This window comes from Glandiceps talaboti, chromosome 3 (genome assembly GCF_964340395.1).
Source record: "Glandiceps talaboti chromosome 3, keGlaTala1.1, whole genome shotgun sequence".
Classification (NCBI taxonomy): Eukaryota; Metazoa; Hemichordata; class Enteropneusta; family Spengelidae; genus Glandiceps; species Glandiceps talaboti.
In genome coordinates, this window is record NC_135551.1 from 19,776,809 (window position 1) to 19,799,224 (window position 22,416).

At 35.9% G+C, this 22,416-nt stretch overlaps 2 protein-coding genes across 3 annotated transcripts; one reads left to right on the top strand and one right to left on the bottom strand.

Moving 5' to 3' along the window:
- Positions 1 to 472: 472 nt before the first annotated feature.
- Positions 473 to 5,499, bottom strand: LOC144433175 (ectonucleotide pyrophosphatase/phosphodiesterase family member 7-like). The gene is made up of 4 exons (XM_078121484.1): positions 5,343 to 5,499; positions 2,856 to 3,049; positions 1,200 to 1,751; positions 473 to 775 (listed from the first exon to the last, which is right to left on the bottom strand). Exons 1-4 carry the CDS (start codon positions 5,350 to 5,352, stop codon positions 473 to 475), a joined length of 1,059 nt encoding a protein of 352 aa, XP_077977610.1. The 5' UTR covers positions 5,353 to 5,499.
- Positions 5,500 to 6,328: 829 nt separating this feature from the next.
- LOC144453940 (eukaryotic translation initiation factor 1A, Y-chromosomal-like) lies at positions 6,329 to 19,366 on the top strand. Of its 2 annotated transcripts, XR_013482459.1 has the most exons (6): positions 6,329 to 6,478; positions 8,897 to 8,980; positions 10,512 to 10,615; positions 14,486 to 14,716; positions 15,893 to 17,517; positions 17,569 to 19,366. XR_013482459.1 is itself a non-coding variant. In XM_078145311.1 (5 exons), exons 1-5 carry the CDS (start codon positions 6,463 to 6,465, stop codon positions 15,896 to 15,898), a joined length of 441 nt encoding a protein of 146 aa, XP_078001437.1. In that variant the 5' UTR covers positions 6,329 to 6,462; the 3' UTR covers positions 15,899 to 19,366. The 2 variants fall into 2 exon arrangements, 1 of the variants encoding a protein (XP_078001437.1); XM_078145311.1 differs by having other exon boundaries at positions 15,893 to 19,366.
- The last annotated feature ends 3,050 nt before the right edge of the window (positions 19,367 to 22,416 follow it).

Consider the following 22,416-nt stretch of genomic DNA (forward strand, 5'->3'; position numbering starts at 1 on the left):
AATCCTTGTTTGTAACTAAAAAAATGAAAAATACTATAAAACATTTGAAATATTTTTGTTGTTGTACAAACCTTTGATACACATTTTAGCTTTTTTTTCTTGTAATTTATTGAGTTACGAACAAGGAGTTGGTTGATACTGTTTCAGTATTTTTTTCTAAGTAAACATAGTAAAGCTGTCTACAGACAGCAAGTGAAAGAATATTCGTTCTTGAAATGGCTGCAGAGAAACAAGTGCACAGAAAATAGGATCTCTTCATCACTCATGATCAGAATACTGTGAGTTATAATATTCAACAGCACTTGGAAAAAATTGTGATAAAAAAGTACATTAAATATTTATTGTCCATCGAAATAGTTACTCGATAAATCATTGCTATACATTGAACATGAAGAGTTTATTAGAGTTACACAAACCATTGAATTTGAAAGAAAATTGATGAAAACATGAAATGGAGCCAACAGCAGTCAAATTATTGGAAAAATACATGAATAGCTAGAGACAGAAGGAACCATTCTAGAAAGCAGACATTCAGCGAAGCGGCTCCTGCAACACCGTCTGTTAGCATGTCGATAACGTTATCGATGGAACCATTGTTTGGAGCTTGTTCTAAGTCAAGGATATGGCACATCATGGGGTATATATCGACTGAGTCAAACGGCTTCGATGTGTAGCCTTCCTTGAAATTCGGTCCCTTCGCTAGAAAGATGTTCTTCATCGTCATGTCCGCATTGTCAAAACCGTGACCTCCAAGTTGACCGTTAGGTTGCCATATCTGTAAAGAAGTTGGAAAGTAATATTAATTATTACTTTCAAAAACTGGATATTGCATATATTACCAGCGCCATCAACGGTCGGAGTGTGGAAAACCATTTTACGCTGATCTCACGTAGCTAGTCTCGATCTCTCTGTCTTTGTCTCTCTCTGTCTCAGTCGCTGTCTCTGTCTCTGTCTCTATCTGCTATGTCTCTTCTGTCTGTCTGTCTGTCTGTCTGTCTCTCTCTCTCTCTGTCTCTCTCTCTCTGTCTCTCTCTCTGTCTCTCTCTCTCTGTCTCTCTGTCTCTCTCTCTCTCTCTCTCTCTCTCTCTCTCTCTCTCTCTCTCTCTCTCTCTCTCTCTCTCTCTCTCTCTCTCTCTCTCTCTCTCTCTCTCTCTCTCTCTCTCTCTCTCTCTCTCTCTCTCTCTCTCTCTCTCTCTTACCGTTGCAATTTCCCATGGTCTGTCAGTAATGGCAAAAATAGGCAAGATACGATAGTGATCACGATAGTGAAATCTTTCCGGAATATCTGCTTTCCGATACACCGTCATGTTTGGGTGGGCATCCTTTAAAGTATTGAAGATCAACTCTTCGTTTCCTTCTTTTGGTAAAATCATGGCAACCGGTCCATAATCTGCGATGACGTAATCAACATCAATTGGGTCGATATAGTCGTAAAGTTCGACTTTCATAGTTTCATAGATCTCGGACATACCGTGGTCACTTGTAATTATAACGTTGAGGGCTTCACTTAAACCTTGCTCCTCAATTTGCTCAAAGAGGTATCCTACCGTTTCGTCACAAGATCGGACCATATCTCTCCTCTCGTCGGAATCGATGCCAGAATAATGGCCTACATTGTCCGGTTGTTCAAAGTACATTGTAATGACATCAATGGTATCATCCTGGAACCATTTGAGAACGGTGTCGATTCGGTTATTCCATGGCACGGAATAATCTTGGTAATCCGAGTTGTAGATGTTTGGGTAGAGACCCTAAGAATACACAGAGGAAATGGAAAGAATAAAAGGTTACGTAGTTCATAATTACGAAAATATTGTGTCATTATAAGATGATGATGCAGCGTCGATGCTTCAGTGATAGCATTCTCGGCACCTAGTTCACACATTTCCCAAGGGTATATTATTACTTGATAAATTGTTCACTCAATGCTCTGCCTGTTTGTCTTTCTGTCTCTGCCTGCCTGTCTGTCAGCGCGCCTGCCTGCCTGCCTGCCTGCCTGCCTGCCCGCCTGCCCGCCTGCCTGCCTATTTCTTCTGTCTCTCTGTCTTTCTCAGCTTCTCTTTCTCTCTCTTTATCAACTGCTTCCCCACCTATCTACCTACCCCCTCCTTCCCTCCCTCCCTCCCCCTCCCCTAAACAGACGCACTAGGGCTACATATGAATCACTCGTGTGTGATTAAAACTAATACCTAGATCATGATACATGATTATGTGTTGAAAATTGTAACGTCTGACTCTCATGGAACTCACACAATCATATCACGTGGAAAGCACGTGGTACCAACACCTGTACATGCAAAGGTTGAAACTTGTTTGTCTTGGCAATGACAATATCTGATACACCTTTGCCGTTCCCAAGATACCCCATCGCCTTCACTATGCAGCGATATTGTATGCAATCTCTACGAGCTGCAGGGATTATGTGTCGGAGAGAGTTCATATACGCTGAGTAGTTGTATGCTACGTATACGGGTGGGCTGGTACTACTAATATTTTAAAAGCACGTCTGCAAACTTTCTGCAATGATTTTATTCGCTTTGCTTCAAGACATTGGGGCGTGTAATATTTCAAAGATTGTTGTTTTCCAGGTCTACAGACTAAATATAACAACCTTTTGATTAATATATATTCCTACCTGTACTAGTATAGAGATTGATACATTTGTAGCAGCAGGATTCGTATTATATTTCCTAAGAAAACGGCAATCTAAGCAATAATACATGCCCCTGTGCTTCAAGATCCCTCATTCCAAGATGGCGACCCTCTCCTTTTGATTACTGTATATGTTTTATCAGTATGTGTACAAGATAGTATTGGATCTGATGTATTTTACGGTGTCATGTATATTTATGTACCTTAATTTCAACGTTACCACCGAAAAAGAAATAACTACCACTTCTCTTCCCTTGAAACCTAGCTGTCTGCCATATTGGTTCAGCCCCCATATCCCACCATTTGGATTGGTTTCTGGTCTCTGCTGTAATGGTCTCGTTGTAGACTGGGTCATACATAATATTATGCACAACTCCATGGCTCTCTGGCCATAGTCCTTCAAATAGAAAAAAAAATGTTATTTCGATCTAGCAATATAAACGACACTATGCCAAAGTGGAGATAGGTCCCAAGAAGCTTAGAGCAACGCTATGAAAAGATTTAAGAAAAGGCATTTAAACAGTGTGAAATGTAAATAAACATTGCCACTAGCAATCTTCCTTTTTTCATATTTTAATATTATTAATTTCTAGCTTGTTTATGATCAACATGTAGATAATGGCATGCCTGCAATATAGTGTTGATGTGACAAGCTACAACCCGGACAGTCGAAAAGGACAGTATATATATACAGGCCAAGGTTTTCAACTTCTCTCTCCCCCATGGTCATGTGAACTTTGGAGTAGTATTCGTCGTCAATTTGCATGACACTGGATAACTCACCTTGTTGAGTATCACTTCAAAGTCTCGGATTTATGAATATAAGCTCTGAAAATATGTGTTCCAAGAACTCCAACATGTCTCCTCCCCCCTCCCCTCGCCCCTCCTCCAAGTTCTCATCCTGATATTTTTTTCTGCAAATTGTAATTATTCAAACAAACAAACAAACAAACAAACAAACAAACAAACAAATAAATAAATAAATAAATAAACAAATAAATAAATAAACAAACAAATAAATAAATAAATAAATAAATAAATAAACAAATAAATAAATAAATTTATTTGCCATGTCACTTATGGGTCACTGTACTTATTGCGAGTGTTCACAATAGTTTGTGGTCCTGACTTCCAATGCAAGATTTTCTCAATTGAACTGGAGATTGTGTGATTTGCCAGTGTTGCCACGCCGCTCAGTTTCGGAATAGGCTCCGTTGTAAGCCAATCTGATTAAAATCCGATGTAGATGTCGGCTAATCGTGCATTGCTATCTTACCATCCTTATTTAGCTTGAATTGACCTTCGTAGTACATGTTTACATTTTTTAGCCTGATCGCCTCCTCTACGATCGGTTGACGGTCTAGGTTTATTCATAGACAATAGACAATTGTCTATGGTTTAATCAGCGTGATTCACCGTGGTGGCGAAAGACTTTGAAAATATTTCGCCATTTCACATTTACGAGACTCAGTGTAGTAAATCATAGAATGGGTGGCTCAAGCACAGACATGTCGTTCATCAATATTAATGGATCACGATCATTTTCCAGGGTAGGGAGCATTTTTCCAGGGTTTTCCAGGGAGGGTTGAAATTCCAGGGTTTTCCAGGACCGTGCGAACCCTGAGCTGCAAAGCGACCGAAATTTTCACGATAAGGACTTTTTTTTTTAGAAATTATATCTTAAATTTCCTCTTTTCTGGATTCATATAGCACAACTTAGTCCTGCTTGCATACGGAGGAATTCGGGACTCGATTCTGACAATTGTCCCTTTAGAGTCAAGTCAGTAATACAGACTCGTACACCGCCATGTAAGCAGGACTAAGCACAACTGTGCACTGTGGCAAATATAGCTGCAATAATTGTAGCGTCTTGTTGCGGTTTTGTGGGTTTTTTCGTCTGTTTTGGTGACTTTTTAATTTTTTGTGTTTAACCCGTTCCATACAGATGGTATGGAAAATATCATTAGTTAGAACGTGACCATCGACAAAAAAAGATGTATTGTAATATTTGTAGATAAACAATGGGCCTACGTGCAACAAACCAAACGTTACATGAACTAAAGTGGCACAAGCTGAAATGATATGCTTTTCAGTCAAATGAAAATTCATTATAATCTCGATTAAACTGTTTACGTGTCGTAATGTTGATTGTCGATGCATGCCTTGTATAACATCACAACTGTCTTCTGACTCTATTAGAACAGTTGATTCATAGTAGGGATCTTCTGTACATTTTTGATACGTAAAAAAATTACGTCACAGGGTCGTTTACAAGTTATATCTTAGATACCAGGTTTGAGTTCAGTTAATTATAAGTGGTGTTTGCATGCTTCAGTAATAGTAGAATACTGCGAGTGTCTTTTAAATACGCCGAAAATATTACGTCACCAAACGTATAAACACAGCTTGTCAGTTGTTCTTTAGAGCACTGCTTTTATAAGTCTGTAGGTCTGAACCTTATGTTTAGTATTTCTCTATATACACACTACATTACAATAGCTTATATCCAAAATAACACAATATAAGAATGGGAAATATCTATTTCGGATCGACTGTATTGATATAAACAGTTTTCGTAGAGGTAAAATACAAGTAGTGGGCCATATATGTTTTTTTTAGTGTCGTAAAGTTAAAATTGAAAAGAAGGAAATTTCCGGATGAAATTTAAATTACAATGATAGAACACGTACCGGTGACCATGGAGAAGTGAGCAGGTAACGTCAGTGTGACGAACGCCGGTGTAATGTACTGTGCCTTGACACCATCTTGGATCAAACTATCGAAGTTTGGAGTGTCCACGTCGTCAAGATAATCATATCGAAACCCGTCAAAGGAAACCAGTAAAACCTTGTTGTCTGAAGCCACCGAGCCTACAGTCGTAGAAAGAATAACGAGAACTGACAATGAAAAGACGGTGTTGTGGTTTGTAATGATCATTTTTAGACACAGCTATGAAGTAGTCCTTACAGGTACTGGTGGTTTTAAACAAGACAGTCAAGTCACTGCTAACTAAGGGGTCAAATGTGACAGCTATCGATTTGTGTATTTGTTTACAGCTAGCTATCTGATAATCTCAGATAAAGATATATATGAGTATTTGTCAAGTAAGTGAACCATGGTACGCTAACAGAATTACAGACAATATCATCACGATTACAGTGTACCGTGCGTGTTTTTATCCCTGATACTATAATATGGAGTAAATAAAGACCACTAAGATCTGAGGGGTAAATAAAGACCACTAAGGTCTGAGGGGTAGACACAGACTAGACTCTCTCACCAGTCCTTGGGAGCATCGCTATTAACTGTTTTGTATGTACCAATATCTATAAACGAATAATTGTAGAATATCCTTGTACTGTGGGCCCTCATCGACTACATAGGGCCAGGGCTCATCATTTGTTGATATGTTACTGCGAATCCGCAAGCATAGACCTACAACATCATAGGGATACAGTTCCTTTTTAACTATTAATATAGACTATGACAGGGAGAAAATTAATTCCCAGTGTCGTTTTGCGTCTTCCACTCTAATAACGGTGATTTTTATTTTCGCATATTCAATTTTCTACAATGAAGTAGGTTGTCCTAGCCTTTGGCCGACCAACTAATCTGCATGACTAATCTGTCGCCATGGCAAGTACAGGGCGCCACCTTCGACCAATAATGGTGTATGTTTGTTCGGTGTTATTTCCTCAGCTAATCACGCAGCACGTTTGTGAGAAAGAACAGTCGTCGATTACATTTACAGTCATTTTTTTGTACGATTTTGACAGGAAATCCGTGGATTGAACCTATTCGAAAGGAACTATGCCGAAGAATAAAGGTATGAGTATATATTACATCACAAATATATGTATAAAAAGCATTTTTTTTGCCATGTCTTCTTGAAATAGCTGTCCTTGAGAAAATACTTCAATGAAATTTTCATGTGTTGTACTGTATGCCTGATATGTACCGCCATATTGAACGAATATTAATATATTTCAGATCTTTCGATCGTCAATTTTTTGAACACACAACTGTTACTTGAATGAAAATCGTTTGACCTATGTGTTATTTAAGGTAAATCATGAAAACGGCATTGTTGTATGAACGGAGGGACTTCAGAGACACTTCCGGGGAAAAAAATGGTCATGTCTATGTTGGGAGAATGATGCATCGTTTGTATGGCTTCCTAAGGCGAAAATTTTATTCGTTAGAATCTTTTGCTTTAGAAATACTCAAACGAATTCTGCAAATATCCCATCTTGTTAGATTTGGGACGATTTCGCCACACATGTCAGTGATATCAAAGATCCCAAATTTAGAGGCTTTGTGCAATTTCAACATGGTGTCAACATTGTTTACCAAGATGTCGCAGTGTCATTTGTGACTGAGATTCATGTCACAGATTGCGCAATATGTGAAAGGCAATATTTCCAAATGTAGCAATAATCTGACTCTTTTCAAGTTCTTTGATATTTTTCCAGTACTTTACCTAGTTATTGTGGGGAAAATATTGATATCAACCAAAATTTGTTAATATTATGACACACAAATGATTTAGCATATAATTTGCATAAAAATATGTATTTTTGCTATGAATAATTATGAGTTAACCAAATCAGGGTATATTTCAATAGTAGTACACTAATTAATTAGTTAGATTCACCAAGCACACCAACCTCGACTTACCAATTGACTAATAACATACACTTTTTATTGCACATTAAAACATTAAAAATTGCAAGTCTCCACATAGTCCGAGATAGGTGAACATCACATTTTGGAATTTCATAAGGAATTTTTGTGTGCCAGTGGCACGTCAGAATGGCTTAGGTTAGAGGTCAGACTGATTACAACGTATTAGTAAGGGATAGGAACGTGAAATTTTGGTTTGTCACGAGAAATTCAAGTTGCTGTGTCATGTCAGTAGCCTATCAAAATAGTTTTTATTTAGACAGCGCACACATTGCTTGTCACAGTTTACATATTCCCATGTTATTAATTCATAACTATTCATAGACAATACATACATGTAAGGGTAACTAGATGGGAGATAATAATTCTACAAACACCTCCATACAGCAGATTTAGTTAGGACGTTGCCATCTATTTGTTAATTGGAAAAAAAGGCTTGGAATGCATGACCTATACAATAAAAAGCTTTAAGGTATGTGTATGACATGTATATGATTCAAAACTTCCATGTATGAAATTCACTTCCCCTTTTATAGTGACTGTATTCATTTACTCATATGAGTAATTAAGTGTTTTGTCTGAGTGGGTCACAGTGTTAGAATAAGGTTTGGATTCAGAGAGAGATATCAACGCTGAATAATTAAATCATTACGTGATCAATGCCCGTAGTAGACGGATCAAAACGTCGCATTCGTTTCCAATTTATCATTCCGAAGTAACTATATTGTACTGTCCTAGGGTCGGATTGATTTGTTTTTCAATTTCAAATCTCTGTAACTTGTGAGTATAGCAAGGAGAATTGTTTAAGCATTTCTCATAACCCCACCACCACCACCACCACCACCACCACCACCACTACCACTACCAATACCCAAACACACATGCATGTGCTGGCTTCACTGAAATTCTGTATAATTGTATGTACACTGTCAATTCAATCAGACACAGCTGTAGCTGTGAGTACAGCATAATAATGCAAGCATCTCCTTTATGATAAGTCCCCATAGTGTAGGTCATACAGGACTTGATAATGTACTTGTCCCAAGGCTGGCAAAGAAAATTCAAATAAAATTCAAAAATACAGGAGTTTTACCAGGTGTGCCAGGCCTGAAACAGCAAGGCTTATGTAACTAACAAGAGTTGGGATTTACTGGGATATCTTATGAACTCATAGCCACAGCTGTTTTGTTGAACTTAATTAGGGTACTGACTTTACTCAATACCAGAAAGAGAATTTTACCAACTAGGTGCATCATGAAAAGGTAGTCATTTGGTTTCTTGGTTGATACCATAACATCCAAGTTCCACTCCAGTGCTGCTTGTAATATTTTGACCCTCTAGTTTGGAAGGAATATTCTATTATAGGTACCTTGAATTCATTGAGGTGAGGGAATATGTATTATATTGTAATTTACTTAACAATGTATACATCACTATATGGGGAGGGGTGTATCCTGGTGAAATGTCTTATGAACTCAGGCAAGTTATAGCTATTTGCTACACAAAGACTTTAGTATAATTGCAAAATGCATAGTATTAAATAAACTCTTTTGTATTCTAGGTAAGGGAGGTAAAAACAGGAGGCGAGGAAAGAATGAAAATGAATCTGAGAAGAGAGAATTGGTGTTCAAAGAAGACGGCCAAGGTTGGTAAATTAATCATTACATCTGTGACTCAAGGAATGAATATATTAAAAAGATGGCAAAATTGTTTACATCAAATTTTTGTTTAAAATGGCTGGTCTAATTTTGTCTAAAAATTAAAGGTTAAAAAAATACTAGTATACACTTTGCAGTGTAATATGAATGATTGACCAGCGTGTGGAAAATTTCTTGGCAAAGTAAATTTTTAGAACATATGCTATGTGTGAAAATGTTGTGTTCGTAGTGAAAACTTTGTGTACATACAATACTATAGTATGTGTACATACACATACATGCCACTGTACATGTAGAAACTCTGTTTACATACATTTAGATTTGAGAGGTAAGGCATTGCGTATGTAAACTTTTATTGTGGGCAGAAAAAAGGTGAATATTACACTGTTGACAAAGACTGAAGTGTAGTAAAATATTTCAGGTATCAATTTTCACCTTTGTGTCTGGAAGAAAATTTTTTTTTACACAACATTTTACCAACAGATATCAAGTTTTCATTTGAATATAGTGAACATGACGTAGAGTTTGGCTTTTTTTTTTGAGCCAACATAAAGAGTGAACAGCAAGTTGTTGTTCAAACCAGACTGTGAGAACCACAGTGGTGTATTTGCTTCAATCGTGAAGGTCGGCTATAAATAATAATGTTACAGTCCAAAAATAGCGTTGAGGTCATGGAGGGGTTGATGTCATTAGGTTCTCTTTACAGTATTGCACAATCATTATGTATATGTTGCAATACTGAAAGCAAAACCTTGGTAAACAGTATAATTACTAAGTCCAGCTGTTGTTATTGGGTGAGAGGTGAATGCTTGTGCTTCTTACCACTACAGACTCAGCTGGGTTTGATTTAAAAAATAACCAGGTCTGTATGTAAGAAGGTTGACACTACCAAACAACACAGGTTTTCCTATTTCGAAATACTCCTGCTTTAAGAATGCAGCAAAAGTGACGGCAACCACATTTGATATTTAAGCATCAATTTGCTCCTGAATTTTGGGGAGCAAAATGCTCCTGACATTAAAAACTTAGGAGCAAAGTTAAATAATATACCGTATATCAAACTTAATCAAACTTAATTCTTATCAACATTCATTGTGACAAATGTCATGTTTATCTGTTGAATAAAAATAATCATCAATGTTGTTGAATGACAATGCTCATATTATTGCAAATTATCATGAAAATAGTCAATATGCAAATGGACTTCAAAATTTGTCAATGAAGTGCAACTAAAATTGAAATTTCACCTTTTAAATGCTGGTAAATTTAATGTCACATGCTGCATGCAGGTATTGACAGAAATTCACCTGCATTGGACCATTTAACACCTGCAAATGTCATGAGTAGTTACTTGCAACTTTCTAGGGTGCTTACCTCGATAAATCTTTTCTTACATCATATCAGGGTAGCTGTAAGCATTGCTACAAATGAAGAATGTACCATTGTTTGGTGTTTGACTTCATATTGCATGCAGATCATGATGTTGAAACATGTTATATTTTTATTCGTAATTTGTAGAATATGCCCAAGTTGTAAAGATGTTAGGAAATGGTCGACTTGAAGCGTTATGTTTCGATGGTGTCAAACGTCTTTGTCACATCAGAGGCAAACTTAGGAAAAAGGTAAGAGTGGACGGACATGACAAAACTGAATGAATGAATGCATTGAATAAACGAATGAATGAATGAATGCAAATAGTCACAACCCTTGCAACAGTTGTATAGAAATGCTGTTGATCAGAATGTTGTTTTATCAGTAGTAGACAATTAAAACTGACTTTGAATGTGCTGAAGAGTCTTCTCGTTATCAGACTTTCAAATTGACATACATTGATACAAAAACAATAGCAAGTGCATCAGACATAGATTCACACGATCCTATTATTAGTTTGTTTAGGTCTATAAAAGTTAGTCACATGGTATATAGCAGTGATTGGGAAGTCAACGCGCCTCGCGTCATAGTCGCATTTAATTGAAAATTGGCACATTGAAATCGACTTCTTGGCGCCCACAAAGGCGCATTGTGGCTAACAGTGAAATTTAGACACTTCAGTGCTGGAGTGCCGATTCGGTAGAGGCGAAGTACGGAAGTACATTTTAAACCCAACTCACGTCAGCTGTTTGAAATGATGCCCCCACACGTCGTCTTTTGCAAAGCAAATCTGAATACTTATACTGTTTCATGTCCCTCTATCCATGTTTGACTATTTGAATACACGATACACGCGTGACCATTCCCCTGGTATAGTGAAACAGATCAAACCAATACGATTCAAGATATTCAAATTAGTATGCCCTTTGATGACCTCGCCTGACCATCACTGCGTTCATCATGCATGAGAAAAGATGTCAACTCCTTGAATGAATGTTACGATCAGTGATTATGATCACCGATGTTTTAGAATAAATACTTGAAGCATAAATTTATCAACACAATTACTAATCTTGTAGGTAACAACTCAAATCGCTACCACAGAAACTACCGTCGCGATGTCCACTTTTCCGTGTCAGGCTTACAACGGTTGCATGGCTTCATACGGTACGGACTTACGGTTCGTGACTTGAACATGCTTCCCTACTGTACAAACAATAACAAGCAGAAATATTACTTTACTTATTTATGTATTTAATTTTCATGTGACTACATAAGAACACTTTTACTTTTATACCCCTATAGGCCCTATCAGAAATAACGAATGTTGCCAATTCTACCTCACCATTCATTCCGTAGTAACTCGTTACTATACTATAAAGTCTCATTTTTTTTTAGCACAACTGAACTTGTTCAGTAGTGCTATAGGGATCGCCCGGCGTCTGTCTGTCTGTGTGTGTGTGTGTGTGTGTGTGTGGATGTGTGTGTGTGTGTAAACAACTTAAAGTCAAAAACCGCTGAACCGATTGCCATGATATTTGGTGGGTCCATTACTTTGGGTGTCTAGTTGGGAAATTGTTCAAATCAAAATGATCGCATCACAGGTGTGTGATTTGGGTCAAAAAATGTGATTTTTGGTCAAAAAACTTAAACTCAGAAACTACTGGGCAGATTGGTGCGAAATTTGGTGGGAACATTCTTAAGGTGGTGTAAAGTAAGATTTGTTCATGACGGGATGATTCCATCAGTGATATGCAAATTAGGGCTAAAAATGTGTCTTTTTGGTTAAAAGTCTATAATTCTAAAACTACTGAGCAGATTGGGCTGAAACTTAATGGGAATGTATCTAGGGATGTATGGACGAAGAAATGTTAAGCTTACCATGATTCCATGAGTGATATGCAAATTAGGTGTAAAAATGTTCATTTTTGGTCAAAAACTTATATCTCAAAAAGTACTTGGTCAATTAGTCTGAAACTTGGCGAGATGTTTCTGAAACTGTTATTCTGCAGATTTTCTTAAAAACATTTTGACAAAATTGGCCCTAGCGACCATGACCACGCCCTTAGCAACAACCAAATGGCAGTATATTTTGGTCAAATAACAACATCATCTGGTAAGCAAGTGAGTAAACATTCAAAAAATGTATGCAAATACCCTAGCAACCATGATCACGCCCATAGCAACAGCCAAACGGTGGTGTATTTCACAAAGATAACAACAGGGTTTAATAGATAATTGAATAAACATCCAAAAAATGTATGTAAATTTGCATAGCAACAAGACCACGCCCATAACAACAGCCAAATAATCACGTATATTGCAAAGATAACAACAGGAATAGAAAGACAGATGAATTAACATTCAAAAAATGTATGCAAATACCCTAGTAACCATGACCACGCCCATAGCAACAGCCAAACAGTGGTGTATTTCACAAAGATAACAACAGGGTTTAATAGACAATTGAATAAACATTCAAAAAATGTATGTAAATTTTCCTAGCAACAAGACCACGCCCATAGCAACAGCCAAATGATCACGTATATTGCAAAGACAATATCAGGAATTCATACACAAGTGAACAAAAACATACACAAATGTATGCAAATATATCTAACAACATGACCACGCCCATAGCAACAGCCAAATGATAGCATTTATCGTAAAGATAACAACATGGTTGGATAGGCAACTGGATAGTTATTCAGCAAATAAACACCTATTGTTAGCATAGACTAGCATATGGATAAACATTTTTAAAAACTACAGTTGTGCTACAACGCCATTGGCGGTATTTTTTAATTTTACGTACTACTCTTATACATAATTTAGAAACAATGTAACTATATGGATGAATTATCCCCCACATCGCGATCGCGTCATTTCTGGCTGGCAAACACGTGCGTTTACTGTATTAAACATGCCTCCAAAAATTGTTGGATCATGAATGCTAACTTGGGTCCATTAGAATTTCTGAATGGCCCATTGAAATTGAAAATGGCCCATTTATTTTTGCTGGAATGGGGCCATTGTCACATTGGTGTTTTGAGACTTCCCAATCACTGATATAGCGATATGACTAACTTTCACAGACATAAACAAACTAATATGTAAGAACACGGCATGAACCCACATCAGAGACACATGATGGTATTTTGTATCAGTATATGTCTGTTGATAGTGTGATAAGCAGACGACTGTTCATCATCAACAAAGTCAGTTTTAATTGTCTACTACTGATAAAACAAAGTTCTGATCAGCAGCATTTGTAGACAACTGTTATAAGGGTTGTATTACTTTCCACAGAACATAGTTGTAGACGCTTGTATACTGCACTCATTGCCAAGTCCTTTTAGAGTGTACAAAGAAAGTTTTTGGACTCTTGACAATTTTATGATATCGCTACACATCTCTATGTTTAACACTGTATGCATTTAGGGATACACAATCTATTCAGAGAGAAATGTGGGAAAGAGGAAATAGTTTGATTTCCTTGAAGATAAGAAGATGAGCCCCAAAATTTATTTTGTTATTTTGAAAGGGCCAGAAACATATGACAAAGTTTGAGAGATTTTAATAATTTTGGCTTTAAATGAAATTGGTCCCCAAGGTACATCCTATGTATACCACAAGAAACATTGTTTAGCATGCAATATATATTATGTCCTTTTAACAAGTTTTCATAATTAACTTTACTATAATTAATTATATATAACTGAGCCAAAGATGAGAAATCATGAACCAAAAGTTGTTGATGCAAATGAGTAAACCCCTAACTGTTAGATTGTTATATACAATGTATAAGTAGTGTCCTGATCTGACAAATGTACCATATTTGGACATTATTGTACCATATTTGGACATTACTGTACCATATTTGGACATTACATAGCTGATCCCAATAAACACTATTAAACTTATTATTGGACAGAATTCTGTGATAGATTGACTGTGTGGGTGGCTTTTAGTTGAATTTGAAATTTCATCTTGGGACGTCATTGAGCCTAGATGTGAAGAGAAATCTTGAGATTCGATGAAGGATAGCACTACACTGTATACTGAGTAGCACTTGAATTTACTTTTGACAACTTCAGTGTTAAACTTTCATTTGTACATAGGTGTGGATAAACCAATCTGATATCATTCTGGTTGGACTACGAGACTACCAAGATCAGAAGGCTGATGTCATTCTCAAGTATACACCAGACGAGGCTCGTAATCTCAAACTATACGGTGAACTTCCAGAAAACGCTAAGATCAATGAAACAGTCGGTCCCGACGCTGAGGGTGAAGACGATAACATCACTTTTGATTTTGATGCGACTGCAGATGTGGATGATATTGATGATGTAAGATTTATTAATTTATATTTCTGTTTAGATTAACTTATGTTTTTGTTTGTTTTTGTTTTGTTGTTGTTAGGGAGAGGTGCATGTAGTATTTACATTAGATAAAAGAAAGCACCATTCCAAGAAATGAAGTTATTTTCATAAATTTAGATTTCTTTAGAGTCTTTTCATGATTTCACATCACATAAATTTTGCGTAAAGTGGCCATATGGATGAGGATTAGGGATTAATATTGGTTTATAAAAGAATGTTACCATGGCTTCCAACTTGAAAAAAAATCAACACGAAATAACATTGACCAAGTCTGTGTTTGTAACTCAATGCATTGCAAAATGCTAAAATATATATAAAAAGTTTGTTATTGTATGTATGTACAATAACAAACCGTTTATACATTTAGTAATCTTTTACAATGTATTGAGTAACAAACAAGAACTTGTGTTTATGTTGTTTCACGTTGATTTTTTCAAGTGGCAAGCCATGGTAACATTCTTTTATAAATTAAAAATCCAAAATTAATACCTCATCCGCACACATATGGCCACTTGAGTTGCCAAGAAACACCAAAGTGAATATATTGTTCACCTCCATTGTTATAGCAGTGGCAAACTGTTGCCTCATGGGGTCTTAGATGATGTGAATATGTATTAGATGAACATTGAATATTCATGACTCCTGAGTGCTTGTTACCTTCAGATAAATAATCAAATACGTACCAGAGTAGGATGCCTAAGTTTTGTGACTACATTAGAAGTACTAAGTAAGAATGTACTAAGTTGGAACAACTGTTTAGTGTAATGAAAATTAAAATATCACATGGCAATAGTGAAAACACTATAAATGTCATTTCTAAACCCACGAAGGGGGTGACTATTACAATTGGCTGTGTCCATTGTATCAAGAGTCCAAAATGGGCTCTGTCCTTCCAGGCATGTGTCCCCGGTGACCTTTGACCTTGACTTTGACCTTTATGATGAAATCCAATCCTGCATATAACATATATTTGTTGCCACTAATTTCTTTTAAATCATATCACCATTTCAGTCGTATGGAAAATATTTGAGGGTGTGTGTCTTCTACTAAGATTTGTTCTGACTATTTAACCTAGTTTTCATGATAGTTTAATAGTCAAGATAAATGCAATTTTAACATTTTGTTTTTTTCTTTTTCTTTCAGATTTAAAGGTAGATTTAAGAAAGACGTAACGACCTATGAAAGTAGAAGTCAGAACTGTTGTAATTGTCAACAAGTACATGCTATTCTCCCTGCACTAGTAGGGCTACATTCTCGTACACACACATACAGACAGAGTCACGCACATACACAGATACACACACTCACTCACTCACTCACTCACACACAAATGAACGTACTATACTTTCAAGTAGATATTATCTCCCTATGTTGTTTAATATATCCATGGATTACTTTCAAAACGTTAGGCCACCTTTAAAATGTAATGGAAAAAAATACAAAAAATACACCTAAAAACAAAGATATTTTTGTACAGTTTTTTTGTTTGAAAAATGAAAGAAAAGAAAAGAAAAGAACTCTATTTGAAACAAAGGAACTCCATGAAAATGGACTTGATAAATAGGACGGGGATTTTTTTTTTACCACAAATAAATAATGAACTGTGATTACCAAAGGAATGTAATTATTCAGTGTGTAGTTGAATGTTTTTGGTATGTGTATTTTGTAATTTGTATATTTCCTGGTTTCATAGTAAGAAAGGTGTTGCTTGCATGGTTACAGTGCTGTAAACCTGGACAATTTTGCCACAAGAAAATTTTTCGAATTACAGTTTTCAGCTAGTTCCCAAAGACAAATTTTACTATTAGCAGACTGGTACATTGTGTTCATGTACAAGAAGGCATTTAAATCACAGCTTATTTTTGCATTTTTCTTTTCCAGCGCGAAAATAAGTCTTACAGCAAAAAGTTCCAGGTTTACAGTATGTTACTAGTTGTGTATAGGAAATTGTATTTACATCATTGTGTGATGGAGGCAAATTATATTTGCAAATTTGTATTAGCTGAAACAAAATATAAACAAGAAAATAGACTTGTCAGGGGTTTTCCTTCAAAGTGAAATTTTTTTTAAATGACTTGCACGGCATCTTCAGGAGTTGGAATGGAATTGTAGTTTTGCATGCAATAAAAAAAGGAATTTTTTTTAGAATTATCTTAGAAGAACAATGACCTTGAAATAAACTTCTACATTAAATGTCTCAGAAATCTATGGCAGAAAACCTGGTAAATTTGCATATATTTGCATATCCTGCATCGTAAGTTTATCAGAAAGTCGGTGAAAAATATGAGGAACTGAAGCAGTTTTTACTGACTTGGGCTTTTAAACAAAAAAACACTGCATAATTGAGTTCTGAAGTATTGTTTGCTGAAAATCTCAAGACTGGCCTAAAATGCTACTTTTACTCTGTGGTTGTCATGTTTGCACAACTACCCAATAATCAAATTTGATTTATTGTAGTAAGTGTAAAATCAATGTCAAAAATAAAATCCAGATCAAACTTTGTGTCAATAAAAAAAAAATTACAATTTCATTCCTTCTCTCTTGATTTTGGAACCAGGAAATGTTCTGCATGGTAAGGGTTAGATGGTAGGGAATACGGTAGTTAATATTAAAACTGAAATTTGTTATATTTACTTTGGATCAGAGCAATGCAATATTTTGTACATGGGTTGATAAAAGGGGTCATACTCTAGCCAACATTTTCAAGCAGTTTCTATCAACATCAACATGGTCCAGACAAACATATTTGCATAATAACTGAGACCCAGGTGAACATCATTATGGTCCAGACAAACATATTTGCATAATAGCACACCCAGATGAACATCATTGTAGTCCAGACAAACGTATTTGCATAATAAGAGACCCAGATGAACATTAACATGGGCCTGACAATTGTATTTCAAATACTTCAAGTTTAGGATAATATTTGCATAATACTAGTAACTCGCATCCAGATGAACATTACAATGGTAGAGCGAGATGTATATCAATGTTAATAGTACTTTTTTTTTTTTTTTACATATTATAACAGATCCAGATGAACATCAATCAATATGACATTTTAAATGTAGTATTTGCATATGAATAACTTTGTAAGACCAAGTTGAACATCAACATAGTCCGGACAGACGGTATATTATAGTAGTATTTACATAATAACCACAACCCAGATCAGACTATGGGTGTTGTTTCCCTCAGAAGTTTTGCAATGAGGTGATATTTTTCCAAAAGATGTAGGATGGAAGAATTTATTTCTTATCTACCCTTTGACTATAAGCATCCAACTCAATAAATTGGTGTACTAGTTGTGTTGTCAGAAGTATTCATACTGGTTACGTACCATTGACTTCAAAGTCTGTGTCCAATCCTTAAACCATTAACCATTCAAAATATTGTGCAGAAATATCAATAACTGAATACTTGGACCAATGCCCGGAATTTCCAAATCATCGCACATCAACGGTAACCCAAATGGGCTACCAGCTGCACATTATGGCAACCCCATGACAAGAATTGGTAGTCTGTGTACATGGGACTACCATTGATTTCAAGTCCCGAGGACTTGAACTTTGTTTTACTTTCAAACTGCCTGTTCCAGCTGGTTATTCAAACATCATTTTTCAGATGCCAAGTACTCATTCCCATTCCATCTCTGGTGTATCCAGAGATATAGCAGAATTTTTAACTTTTGTTGAATGTATAGAGTCAGTTTTCCTTGGAAGCTCACTTGGGGAAAATCCAAGGGAAATTCCTATTTGTTCCACAGCCTTCCAAAGGGAGTGCCACAAGTTTCATGCATTTTCTAAGTGAATCAAATCCAGCTGGAGAAAACAACTCCAAAAAAACCCAACCAGGCACAAGTTTTAACATTTGGTGTAACTTTAGTATTGATGGTTATGTTGGAAGAGAGATGAAAACATCAGTCCATCATCCATGTAATGTTTGAAATTGTATGACCTTATGCCATTAGTTTATCAGCTGGGTACATTACTTTATCAGCTGGGTACATTACTGTATCAGCAGGGTACATTACTGTATCAGCAGGGTACATTACTATTTCAACTGGGTACATTACTATTTCAACTGGGTACATTACTGTGTCAGCTGGGTACAGTACTTTATCAACTGGATACATTACTTTATCAGCTGGGTACATTACTTTATCAGCTGGATACATTACTTTATCAGCTGGGTACATTACTTTATCAACTGGGTACATTACTTTATCAGCTGGATACATTACTGTATCAACTGGGTACATTACTGTATCAACTGGATACATTACTGTATCAGCTGGGTACATTACTTTATCAGCTGGGTACATTACTGTATCAGCTGGGTACATTACTTTATCAGATAACAATACTTTGCAAAAAATAAAAAGTAAAAGAAAAAACAATAAACTTAGATGGGTGACATCTTTAATTGGCCTCTTCCAAAATACATGTTACCCTAACACCTCACAAAACCCCACACAACACTACAGTTTTAAACTATCCTATATTATTCACATAACAATTATATCTGCTGTAGCCAAGCGTGTCACAGAAATTAAATTTATTTATCTTAGGTTGCTGTATCTACATTATTGTAATATTGCTCTTTTCAGAAATAAAATTCTTCCAAATATGACATGTATCATGTATGTAATGTGATGCTGAATGTATTATTGAGATGATGGAATACACGTCAGGGGACTAAATATCCAAAAAATCAAAATTCTTATTTAAAAGCACTCTAAACTTGACCCATATGAAAGTTTGGTCCTTGTCCTTTCGGAAATAACAAGAAATGGGGGTGGGGGTGTCGCTCTTATTCTTACTGTCTTTTATTTTGAGTTACAATATTTGGCGGCCATACTAATTTCTAAAATGGCGTAATTTTGATTTTTCCTAAAATTGCAGTAAATTTTTTTGATGACCTCTAATTTATTAACATAATTACAACTGATTATAGATCACAAATTAAATTTTCTTGAACAAAGTAACAGTAAAAGTTCAGGATTTCTATTTTAGGGGTGCATACTACATTATGCCAAGGACCTCTACTTCTCAGGAGGAGCTACAGAAACTATATTTGCATCTGGTCTGTCTATGTACACCTGTACACAAACTTTATGCAGAAATCATAATTGATATTTATATGGTCACTTAAACTTGGACTCTTTTACAGTCCTCAGAGCTTTGCATTACTGAAATTAAAGGAGTTGTTTTGTATGTACAGATATCATCTACTGCATAATTGTAGTAGAATATCTTTGTATTGTGCGCCCTCATTGATCACATTGGGCTAACCATTTGTTGATGTGTGTCTGCAAAGCCATAAGCTTGGGCACTGGAGAGTCATGTCATGATTTTACATCACTCGCACAAACATTCATCATTGTTTCATCTGAAGGTAGAAATGAATCAGAATAATGAATATTTATATTCTCTATTTTGCATATTCACGTATGCAAACTCCCATAATGCAATGCCTACTCATGGCACGAACAATGAATGAGGAACAAGTTTCAACTTTTTCTCTCAGCCATATTATGTTCAAGTGATGATGTAACATTCAACAGGCAAAGTTCACTAAATGCCTTTATTTCCTGAAGTAACCCTCCAGTATTTGCAACAATTCTCGGTACCTGAAACAGAATTTGACCACCTAGGTGCCCCACAAAGATAATGATCGTTCAATTTCTTGGTCGACATGGAGACTTCCGCTCCACATGCTATACATGCATTACAATAGGCAAACATGAGAATAATTAGTCAACCTTCTTGTTCTATTTTGACCCTCCAGCATGAGGTAGAATGGTATTGCAGGTACCAAGAATTGCTTGCTGTTAATAAATGTGCCACAATCTGTACCAGGAATCGCTTGCTGTTAATAAATACACCACAATCTGTACTGGCAATTGTTTAATCATTTTAATCAGCAATTAAAATCACCTGTCAATTAAACATTTACTACCATGATTTATTATAATTTACATTTATCATCGGCTACACTCGTCTGTGTATCAGTACATTACACACAAAAATAAAAGTCAAAAACAGAAAAATGCACGCACAGTACAAAATAATTAAAATGTATAGAAAAGACAGATAAACATGAATTAACACAAAAATGAACAGACAAAAAACGAACACCTTGGGATTAGTAGTATCATGATGCCTTTTATGGTTTACATGTAAGATTTGAATATTCTCACAAACCACAGCAGTTATTTCTTCCGCGACACTGCAAAATAACCTGTGGGACGGCGCGTTCTGAACGGTGCCATAAAAGAGGCTGTGGTTTGCGACGATGGATTTGAACCATGATTGTAGCTAGTCGGCCAAAACAATATCTGATATGCTGATGTATTATGACCTACAGAGAAACATTGCACAATGCTAAAAGTATATAATGGCTATGTATAATGTCTTACCCAAATTTAAATGGGTAGAAAAAATTAAATGTATGCCATACAATCCATTGCAGCCTCTATAAGTGCACAGGATTAAAGCACATTGCAGCCTCTATCCTACCAGTTCCCCAATTATACAGCTGGGTTGACTGCGGCACAGTCATGGTTCAAATCTTGCCCAAGGACTTTAGCCACTTGGAAACAAACGGCAGCGATGGGGTTCGAAGCCACAACCTGCAGATTCCAAGCCGACCACTCTAACCAGTCACCCATCATGACTCCACAAACTGAAAGTTCAGTTTCTACATTAGTATAATACAACAACATATTGTAAACCATGATATTTGCCCCGTCAAGAGTTTGGATCTGTAACTGTGGGACTCTCTGAGACTAAATTTTATTGAGTTTGATACATTAGATGCACAGTGATCACAAAAGACTTGACGTGTAAATGACAGCATATATTTGAATATTACCACAAGGTATAAAAATAACATTCATTACATTTCCTGGGTTTACGTGAAGTCGTTAGATGGCTGCAACTGATTGGAAATCATGTACTATGTAATTATACTTGTATTATTAAAATCTGTAACAATACAGGTAACAGGTGTCATTTTATCCATTGCTTTCTACTCAATCAAAATGAACCATGTGAAAAAATCAAGTTTTTATGTTATACCAATTTCTCAGTCTACACCATAACTTCTGCTCCAAACACTACACATGCATTACTGTAAGTGTGCATGCGAATATCAGTCAGTCGTCTTGTTCTATTTGTAACTGAAGCGAGAAACCAATTTCAAAGAACTATTGAAATTTATAATCAAAGTTTCTCAAAATTATCTAAAAAAAGAATGCTTTAAAAAACTAATGAGCTAAAATGATAATTTTATCACTAATAGCTTTGGAAAATTCTCTAATTCATTATTAACTTTGACTCTCTAAGCATGAGGTAAAATGTAATTACAGGTACAATACGATATAAGTCAGCCTTCTTGTTCTATTTTGACCCTCTAGCATGAGGTAAAATGTTATTACATGTACAATACGATATAAGTCAGCCTTCTTGTTCTATTTTGACCCTCTAGCATGAGGTAAAATGTTTTACAGGTCATAAAGTCAGGCTTCTTGTTCTATTTTGACCCTCTAGCACGAGAAAAAATGTTATAGTACAGTACAATATAAGTCAGCCTTCTTGTTCTATTTTGACTCTCTACACATGAGGTAAAATGTAATTACAGGTACAATAAAATATAAGTCA